Below are 10,501 nucleotides of genomic sequence, written 5' to 3' on the forward strand. Positions count from 1 at the left end.
ATACTTAATTGTGTAATTAATCAACTGAGGAAGTTTCATCGTGATATCTATTATTTTAAAAGTTTACCCTATTCACCTGTAGTGTCTCGCATTAATGTGGACATTATATTTTTTTCTCAGAGATACTGTATATCTAATTATGCTTTCTTGTCTGTTCTACAGATTATTTGCAGATTATTTTATTTCGATAGATTATCTCTATCGTTTAAAAAAACAAAGGCACTTTTAAGAGCCACTCTTTCAATCTCTCTCTCTCACTCTGTTTCTCTCTTAAGTCTCTCACACTTTCTCTCTCTCTCTCTCTCTCTCTCTCTCTCTCTCTCTCTCTCTCTCTCTCTCTCTCTCTCTCTCTCTCTCTCTCTCTCTCTCTCTCACCCCCTCCTCTCTCTCTCACTCACACATACACACACACACACACACACACACACACACACACACACACACACACACTCATCTTCATATCTGTATTGTGTGTCTATTGTCTGTAATTTTGTATCGTATCACCATGTCAGAAAACCACCCAGGAGTCTTTGAAGATCCCAATGAGGCCAGGGTGAGAAATTTTGATAACTTTACACCCATATCTATGTCAAATAACTTTTGGTATTACATATTGTTTGTTTGTTGTTGTTGCTGTTGAGGTATAATGTTCTAGACATTTAATGTATATTGAAATAGTGTAGTATTTTTTATCTTGTAGTTTTTGATTTGTGTTTTTTATTGTTACTTACTAAAAAAGCGTCCATCAAACATAACCATAAGTTAGCCATCAAAGTCTGATATTCAGATGTTTGGAGTAAATCCAGTGTCTTACTAAAACTCTATAATCACTGAACCAGGACGAAGTCATGTTTGTGACAGACATTATGCCTTCTGTCTGGTTTACAGCATCAAAACATGTCAAAAGATGGAGGGCTCAAGAAGACATGCCCAGCGTGCAAAAATAAAAATTTTAATGGCTTCAAGAAGTGCCCTATGTGCAAGGCCCCACAGTCTAAAAATGTGCGCCTAAACAAAAAGATTGAAAAATTCGAGAGAAAAAAAAAGATATGGGTCGCCAACACAAAAAAAAAATCAGGTGACCTCACATTTGTGGGACGATGCCATCATTTTGGTAAGTAACTTTTGTTGTCCTGTCACCATAGTCCAGTTATTTTTGGGTACTGGGGAGACTTTCTGGTTTTGACTGAGACAAGATAATGCATTAACATATTTATGAAAGCTATTTATTCAATAGCTTTAGCATCTTAATTGTACTCTCCTATCATTGAAAAACGTTGCAAACAGACCAAAGACTCTCAGGATCACTTAGCCTGCAGTACTTTAAGATACATTCAGCAACAACCCACAAAGGTCTTCTGGGATCCTCTGGGATCTTGAATACAGCTATTCCTTGTGATGTTCCAAAAGTCTGCTTCTACCCTAAGTATTTCTTGTTGACCTGCATTTGTGTCCCAGCTTTGTGATAAGCAGACAAAGATCCATACACAGCCACACCAAAGCACTTGTAATTGTTTTTAAGGATTTTTTTTAAATGTTTTTTTTAGTGCTGTGCGTTAAACGCGTTATTAACGGCGTTAACGCAAACACATTTTAACGGCGTCAATTTTTTTATCGCGAGATTAACGCTCTTTTTGGCCTAGCCAACTTTGTATTTTTTTCAAATGTTGTTGCAACAACTAGTAACGTTGGAAAAACTACAACATCACACCGGATAGCTAGATCGGAAACAAAACAACAGGCACGCCGCACGTACTTTTTTGGGCTTGCGCGCCGGTGTCCTGACATTCCATCCTACCCGTCAGATTGTCCTACCAAGGCTTACTGCGCATGCGCACATCAATTTTGCGTCATTTTTGTCACGCTGAACAACACGCCCATAATATTTTACTACTTGCGTGAGAACTTCTTCATCTGAGGTAAGTTTCTCTATTTATGTTAATTTTTATTATACAAAGATATATAGCAGTAATGAGAACTGTTTACGGGCACATTCATACAAAGCCAGCTAGCACCATTGATCATATTAGCATTTTTCATGAAAACATTAGGCTAGATATGGGCGGGGCATATGATTTGATTGTTTGGTGTAAAATATAAACACACACAATTATGTCAAAATGTCCGTTTTGTCGAGTGTCCTCATAAGATCAGTCTTAAATTAATTAAATAAAGTATCAAATGATCGTAAAGAGTGTGAGGCGTGTGAGATCGCATCTCTCTCAGCAGCGGCAGGTCTTAAAGTGACAGCTGTTTTCATTCATAAAAATACGCCATTAAACAAATATTTAAAATATATACTCTATATTGTTTTTGCATCAATTTGGAGATCAACTGTGAAATTATTACATTATAAAATATAATAATGTATATATAATGTTTGTAATTACAATTAATCACATAAAAAAATTTGATTAATCTAGTTTTTTTTTCTTGCATTTTTTGACAGCTATGGAAGATAAGTGGGAAGCACTGTATAATCTTCTGTCAGTGGGATCGTACCCATCAGGGTATGATAAGTCCAAAAGGCAGAACATTAGAAGATATGCACTTAAATTCAACCTAAAGGGTATTTATTTTAACTTTACATTTCAATTATGTTTATTTTATTATTCATTTGTTCCCATCTTGATTTTCTTTTCCAACAATGCCAATTGTCCTTTTGCTTCTGTCATAGTCATGTTTTCTCTTTAATGTAGATGGAGAGCTTTTTTATGGAAGCAAAAGAGTGATAAAAACCAAAGAGGAAGCCAGGATGCTCTTTGAAGAATTCCATTCCTCGCCCATTGGTGGACACACAGGGATTGGTAAAACACGTGCTGCCATCTGTGCCAGATTTTACTGGCATGGCATGTCAGTTGACATTGAAAATTGGGTATGTGTTATTTATTCTATATAGTTATTTTAGTTTATATTTATAGATATATATATCAACTCACAAATATGTATATATATATATATATATATATATATATATATATATATATATATATATATATATATATACAACAATTTCTGAAAGGTATTGGAATGTGATCAATGTCAAAAAGTTGGAAAGCCTTTGACTGCTGTGCAGACCTTACAGTGCATCAAGGTAAATAAGTGCAGTAACATACAGTATACATATACTAAACCTACTTTATACACACTAAACTTACTTTACATTTGGTGGACTTGATAGGTTTCTGCTGTTTGGGAGCTTGTTGGCATTGATTTAACTGGACCATTACCTGAAACTGCAGATGGCTTTAAATACATCCTCACAGCCACAGACTACTTCTCTAAGTGGGTTGAGGCTTTTCCTTTAAAAACCAAGACAGCAGCTGAAGTTGGAAGACATCTCTGTTCCATCATTTATAGGCATGGTTGTCCCCAGAGAATTCTCTCAGATCAGGGAAGGGAATTTGTAAATGATGTAAGTGTATTTAAAATGATCAGTATTAAAGTGATTTAGGTTTAGCCTCAATGGGTCTCATTCATGAAACACGAGCAGAACGAATTTTTGTGTAAATCGTGTGTAAAGTGGTTCTGGCGTAAATTTTCGGATTCATTAAAACGTTCGTATTTTCCAAATGTTAGTTGGTAAGAAAGAAATCTACACCTGCTCCCAGCCACGCGTAAATAGTGCGTTTAACATCCGAACATTTTGCTCATTAATAACTAAGGCTGCATTTTAATTCCCCTTAATCGGGTACATATTTACACAGCATTTTGAAAAAATATTATATATAGTAATTACTATACGGTTTTTCTTTTTACATCTGAGACTGTTTGATTAACAGATGAAACTCCATTAACTGCATCTGTAATATGCTGCCAAGCTTGCTTTTCTTTAGGACCCGATACGCCACTATGTAGCCTACGCTTGAAAATAAAATTTTTGAAGTTTTGAATGAACTTCTGATAATAAAACTTCGATTTCTGCATCTGAGAAATTTTTCTTTTTCATTCGCTTTTGAGAAGACATGTTGAAATCCTTCGTTTGGTGTCATATGATGCCCATATATAGTTGTCAGTCGGATTTAATGGGCGGGATTTTTTGGTAATTGAGAATGAACGTGCACGCACGTCCAATTTACGACTGATTGGAATTCATTAACACACACACATTTCACTATCACATCTGACGTTTACGAAGTATTTGTGAATCAGGAGATGAGTTTTCGGGAAGGTCTCTTTACGTGCAAATCACTCTCATATTTACTCGTATATTTACGAATGTTTCATGAATGAAACCCATTGTCTTTGTTTTTAGATTTTCAAGAGTTGTTATATTTTTGCACATACAGTACATATATTCAACTACTGTATGTTTTAAGGAGCTTTTCACCCATTTATTCACAGTGATTTTTTTCCCCTTTATTTTTTAAGCTTAACCACAGGCTTTGTGAAATGTTGTTCATCAAAAGAAGTGTGACAGCAGCTTATCATCCTCAAACTAATGGCCTGGATGAAAAGACCAACGACAACATTAAACGGTAAGTTTTATTATTGTATGTACCTAGGTCAGGAAAAGTTAAGGCACCCCCGCCCCCCATGACATTTTGACCCATCTTCCGCTTCAAGGCACCAAATAAGTTATAAATGTATTCCTAAAAAGGCTTTCATACTCCAAGTTTATAAGCCTTCTAAAAAACAAAAAACTTTCCCCCTTATGTGTCACTTTAGAGCCCTCAAGAAATTGGTTAACGACCAGCAGAATGACTGGGATGTCTATCTGGATGCCACCTTGTTTTCTTTAAGATCAAAGGTCCACACCACCACAAAACACTCCCCTTTTCTTTTAATGTATGGGAGAGAGGCAGTGTTCCCTGCAGAGATTCCTGTTGAAATGCCAGTGAGTGTGCTTATGGAGTCATTTCAGCAATTTTGTCATACTAGCCTATGTCAGAAGAATTGTGCTTAAAGTAAATTTAGCCTTGAAATAATTTCCAATGGGTACTGTAGTAGAAGATGCAAAACTTTTTTTCTTTTTACAAAACTAATCATACAGTAAATATAGTTTTTATTATTGGTACCCTGACTTGATTAACTGTATTCAATTTTAACATCTGTTATAAAACCTTTGATCTTAAACTGGTAATGATCATATTTTTTGGACTTTGTTCCACAACAGACAATAAGGGTCACTAATATTCCTAACAGTTTGTTATGAATAGTAAACAACCATGTTTTTAGCAAAGGGCCTCTTCTCATGCTACCATGGGCTTTTCATAATATACATGCACATGTGAAAATTTAAATAGTTCACAAATGAATTTATATTGCTTAAATTATATTGCCTTGTTTTTTAGCTGTCCACCATCAGTCTCCCTGTGGAATCAAGTTTTAGTGATTATGTAGTTTCCGATAAAAAAAAGAGAGATGAGGCCAAAAAACAGGCAGAAGAAAACATTGGTAAATCACAGGAGAAACAGAAGGAAGCATATGCTAAAAAGGTCCAGAAGAAGTACAAAGACTTGATTTACAATGTTGGTGATGAGGTTCTTCTGATGAATATGAGGAAGCGTGGAAGAAAAGGAGGAAGGATTGAACCTGACTTCTCAGGACCCTACATCATTGAGAGACTCAGTGGCAAACTTGTCACATTAAACAAACCTGGAGGGATTACTTTAAAAACCAAATATAGCATTGGTCACATTAAACCATACAGAAGAAGCCAAACTGGAAAAGTGCCTGATGACTGTTCTGTTATCTCAATCAGTGGGTCTACAGAGAGTAACAGTTCTTGCAAGATGCCTCCTTGCACTGTTGCACCACTCAGCACTCCGCATTCTGTGACCAAGGTAAATGATTCTGAGAAGCTCCAAGATTCAGCGTTACAAAGACCTTCTGTTATTCAAGTTGCTCCTAAAATGCTTGACCAAACAAATGGGTACATCAAGGAGCTAAAATTAACCCCAACAGATGAAGAGCCAGCAATAAAGTTCCCATCAGATGTAAACCAAATCTCAGAGGAACAAGGTTTTATATTTACAGAGATCTCAGTTCATCCTTAGTTGCCAGTTTGGCCTAACTGACCAGTTTGGTCTTCTTGTTATGGTTCCTTGCTTGCAGTGTTTAAATCATGGTGGCCATTTTGACCTGTTGGTCACAGGTCACCGTTATTTATAGGAAGTGGACATAATAACCAATAAATCATAAAAAAACAGACCCCCCCCCCCCATAAAAAAAAATATGCCTAAAAAATTCAAAATGCATGAACGAAGTCAAACAGTATTTTGAAATCAAAGCTCACTGAAAAACCTTCACAACTGCGGCCACCAAAATATTACAATTTTCTTATTTAATAGAGATACCATAAATTGTTTTGAGTTATATCCACTTCCTCTAGCTGTCCTGTACCCTTTTGACATGATGACTGTTTGCAAGGGCGTAGGTTTGCATATATTTTAGGAGGGCAGAATTGTCCTTCCTAATACTTCAGCGAACTCAATCACATTATTTTACATATTATATACTACCGATGTGGGGTAGGGGGTGGATTGTTGTCTCTTCCAACTTAAAGACCAAACCTACGGCCTTGAATGTTTGGCACGTTCAATTTGCCAAGTTCATTTTATGTTGGCTCGTTGGCCCTGTAAAGTTGATTAATTAGAAAAATTATTGACAACACTAACTTTGTCTTTCTTTTTCAGTAATGAAGGTCTGGGCTGCAAATGTCACTGGTCAGGTTGAAGCAGTTGTTGGGCCATATAAGCTCTATGACTCTTCTTTTCACTCACTGCAAGGGGCCGAGTGGCTTGCTGATGAAGTAAGTTATTTATTCTTATGCTATGGGTGGCCTTTCTTTCCAATCGGGCGGTTGTCTAAATGACTTATAAACCCAAATTACTTATTATTTTCTCACAAAAATAAAGTTTAGTTTGTTTATATTCATGTTTATTTTTCTTAATTTAGGTTATTGATGCATACCTGCACCTGGTCGTTGAAAAACAACAGGTATGTATAGAATGTCTACTTATTTAGGAACACTAATTTAATTGTATATACTTACACATTTTTTTTTTTTTCAGAACCACATACACCAGCTTTGTGCAGTTGTTGCACGTTCGTTGTTTGCTGGACAGTTCAGATGCCTAGGAAAGGTAATTTAGCTTTCCAGAAAGTAATAAAGTACATAATATTTACGTGTTTTGGAACCATCACAAACTTGTTATTAAATACTTTTCATAGATGAAGTTTCCCATTGAGGACATTTGGCTGTGCCCTGTGAACGTTGGAGCACATTGGATTCTTGTGGTGCATGTGTATTTTTCAAAGTACATTGCAAGTGAGATTATAGAAAATGTTTTTTTTTCTTCTTCTTCTTCTTTAGTGATCTTGGGCTATTGTCAAACAGAATACTGGTGGGAGAGTTCGAGTTAACTAACCAACAGAGCAATTCAAGTTGTTTCGTTTTGTTCATGTTCGTGATATTTCACAAATGTTTGTCATGTTATGTTTAAATAAGTTTCATAGGTAAGAAATGTGTTAGGTAATGCAGGGTCAAAGATGACACACTGCAAGTTTTAAAGTTGTGAGCAGAGAAGTACACACAAATAGGCTATATATGACGAAGGCAAAGAGCCTTTGTTATCTTTATCTCCTGTCTATATATATATATATATATATATAGACAGGAGATAAAGATAACAAAGGCTCTTATATATATATATATATATATTTTTTTTTTTTAGAGTGGGAACATTCCCATGTGAAGATAATGAGGAAATTACATTGTCTTTCATCGCTCTCTTCACCAAGTGCGTTCCAAACGGCTACATAATGTCACGCAAGTGCCCTGCTCACTCCAAAGTCCCCACTTCAAGGGCTCTGCCCTTCGAAGGGAGTAGGGCATAGGGATGCTCACTTCCGTTTGGAATTTTCCCTCAGAATATTGCTACCATTCACTTATATTCTTATGTGTTATATTCACCTGCAAATAACTAAATCACTGTGTTGACACTTTCTCCATAATCTGCAGACATTCTTTAATGCTTTAGGTCAATAATTTAAAGGTTTATTTAAGCAGCTTCCTGTAGTTGTTAGTAGTGATCTAAAAATATTTTAAAACCTTATTTATGATTACATGACATAATATTCCAGATTATCAACATGCCTGAAAAAACACTCCTTGTGATTGACCCAATGGGAAATGAACGTTCTTATGAACATAAAATTCTGCGGAACTGGAGGTAACCTTTTTAGAACTGTTTCATCTTTTTTTATTTTTTTATGCTATTCGATTCTAAACAGTACAAATGTCTCGACGACATCTAGGAATTTTTTAAAACTGAGATGTGATGAGCAAACAGCCCAGTGGCAATTACGGACCCTGAAGCACGACCTGCAGATGGATTCCAGCAGTTGTGGAGTATTGGTATTGAATGTATGTGTTCATATATTTTCAAGAGTGGCTTCAGGTCTGGATATGTTATAATGAATTTAATTAAGTCATCTGTCAATTAATGTTTCAGTTTGCTGAACAATACCTGCTGACAGGAACGATCAGCAATGTTCAGACTACGCCTGAAGCGGTCAGCTCAGCACGCATGAAAGTAGCCTGCACACTTCTTGGATGTCGAGGTGAGTGCTGTTTTAATTCTGTAATACCGTAGAAGTGTATGTATTGTAATGTACAGTGTGTCATGTAGTACACCTCTGTAGATGCTATCTTCACTCTATAATTTTCTTCTCTATCCCCTCTGTATATTTGGATATTCTTACTTGATTAAATACATTTTTCAGAGTAGAAAATAACTTGAAGGATGCAAAAAGTAATGCAAGAATGATTTGATTTAATGTAATTTCAGAACAGGTCTGAGAATTTTTTTCATGGCGTTTATGTTGACATTTAGTACACTATGATATGATTGTCCAATGAATTCATATTGATCTTTTTTTAATGTTAACAAATGTATAGGTAATGCAGAGGAGTACTGTGTGCTTTGCAGCATGCTGGAAGACGACCCCAACGAAAGCATGATTGAAATGGTACAACTTATAATGCACACACCCAAAAAGCAATAGTTTAACTTTATGTGCCATGTTTTTTTGTAGAATTTTGTTATTTAAATGAAAAGGTAATTTTTCTTTTCATGTTTTCAGATTCTATATTGTTTTAAATGTACTAATTTACATATATATTCATCTCTTTTATTTTCAGGTACAGTGTGAGAGCTGCAATAGATGGGCACATTTTAAATGTTGCAATTCAGTAGCCTAAATTTGTTTATGTGCAAAAAGTGTGTAGTATAGTTTGAGTGTATGTCCCTTTATCATTTGCATTGATAACAGTCTGCAGCACAGTGTGGTCTTAGTTCATATTTATATTAATAACTTATTGTTTTACTTATTTACTTGTATTGTGCCTCTGTGTTGCATGATTTTGAATTTTGAAATGAATTTGATTAATAATCTCCTTTCTGTATATATTCTATCTGCTTGATTATAAATTATCTCAATAACTAATCTTATTTCAATTTACATTATCATCTGGTTTAGAGTAAATTTGTAACATCTGTCCAGGGACTATACAGATTAAAAACTTAGACTGTCAAATCAATCATCCTATCTGTTTATTTTTCCAGGACAATCTGATGAGGTATTTTGCACTGTAAAATCATCCTTCCCATTTATTTCATACTGGCAGGACAATCTGATGAGGTATTTTGCACTGTAAAATCATCCTAGCCGTTTATTTCATACTGGCAGGACAATCTGATGAGGTATTTTGCACTGTAAAATCATCCTTCCCGTTTATTTCATACTGGTAGGACAATCTGATGAGGTATTTTGCACTGTAAAATCATCCTTCCCGTTTATTTCATACTGGTAGGACAATCTGATGAGGTATTTTGCACTGTAAAATCATCCTTCCCGTTTATTTCATACTGGTAGGACAATCTGATGAGGTATTTTGCACTGTAAAATCATCCTTCCCGTTTATTTCATACTGGTAGGACAATCTGATGAGGTATTTTGCACTGTAAAATCATCCTACCCGTTTATTTCATACTGGTAGGACAATCTGATGAGGTATTTTGCACTGTAAAATCATCCTTCCCGTTTATTTCATACTGGTAAGACAATCTGATGAGGTATTTTGCACTGTAAAATCATCCTACCCGTTTATTTCATAGGACAATCTGATGAGGTATTTTGCACTGTAAAATCATCCTACCCGTTTATTTCATACTGGTAGGACAATCTGATGTGGTATTTTGCACTGTAAAATCATCCTTCCCGTTTATTTCATACTGGTAAGACAATCTGATGAGGTATTTTGCACTGTAAAATCATCCTTCCCGTTTATTTCATACTGGTAGGACAATCTGATGAGGTATTTTGCACTGTAAAATCATCCTACCCGTTTATTTCATACTGGTAGGACAATCTGATGAGGTATTTTGCACTGTAAAATCATCCTACCCGTTTATTTCATAGGACAATCTGATGAGGTAACGTTACTTTGCACTGTAAAATCACCGTACCATGGCCTAATAAGAATATTCGGCAA

At 35.5% G+C, this 10,501-nt stretch overlaps 1 protein-coding gene across 1 annotated transcript; it reads left to right on the forward strand.

The window, feature by feature from the left end:
- Positions 1 to 4,503: 4,503 nt before the first annotated feature.
- LOC143731953 (sentrin-specific protease 1-like) lies at positions 4,504 to 9,208 on the forward strand. The gene is made up of 11 exons (XM_077222566.1): positions 4,504 to 4,837; positions 5,705 to 5,964; positions 6,639 to 6,754; positions 6,901 to 6,942; positions 7,017 to 7,088; positions 7,177 to 7,242; positions 8,089 to 8,177; positions 8,263 to 8,371; positions 8,460 to 8,568; positions 8,906 to 8,976; positions 9,149 to 9,208. Exons 1-11 carry the CDS (start codon positions 4,791 to 4,793, stop codon positions 9,206 to 9,208), a joined length of 1,041 nt encoding a protein of 346 aa, XP_077078681.1. The 5' UTR covers positions 4,504 to 4,790.
- Positions 9,209 to 10,501: the final 1,293 nt, after the last annotated feature.

This window comes from Siphateles boraxobius, unplaced genomic scaffold (genome assembly GCF_051911475.1).
Source record: "Siphateles boraxobius isolate OS27281-9 unplaced genomic scaffold, OSU_SipBor_1 89, whole genome shotgun sequence".
NCBI lineage: Eukaryota > Metazoa > Chordata > Actinopteri > Cypriniformes > Leuciscidae > Siphateles > Siphateles boraxobius.

Bases quoted from the DNA above. Each gene is read 5' to 3' on its own strand.
- LOC143731953 (XM_077222566.1), top strand. From the start codon at position 4,791: ATGGGAGAGAGGCAGTGTTCCCTGCAGAGATTCCTGTTGAAATGCCA. The intron at 8,178-8,262 runs GTAACCTTTTTA...GACGACATCTAG, and splicing joins AAAATTCTGCGGAACTGGAG to GAATTTTTTAAAACTGAGAT. The intron at 8,977-9,148 runs GTACAACTTATA...TTTTATTTTCAG, and splicing joins ACGAAAGCATGATTGAAATG to GTACAGTGTGAGAGCTGCAA.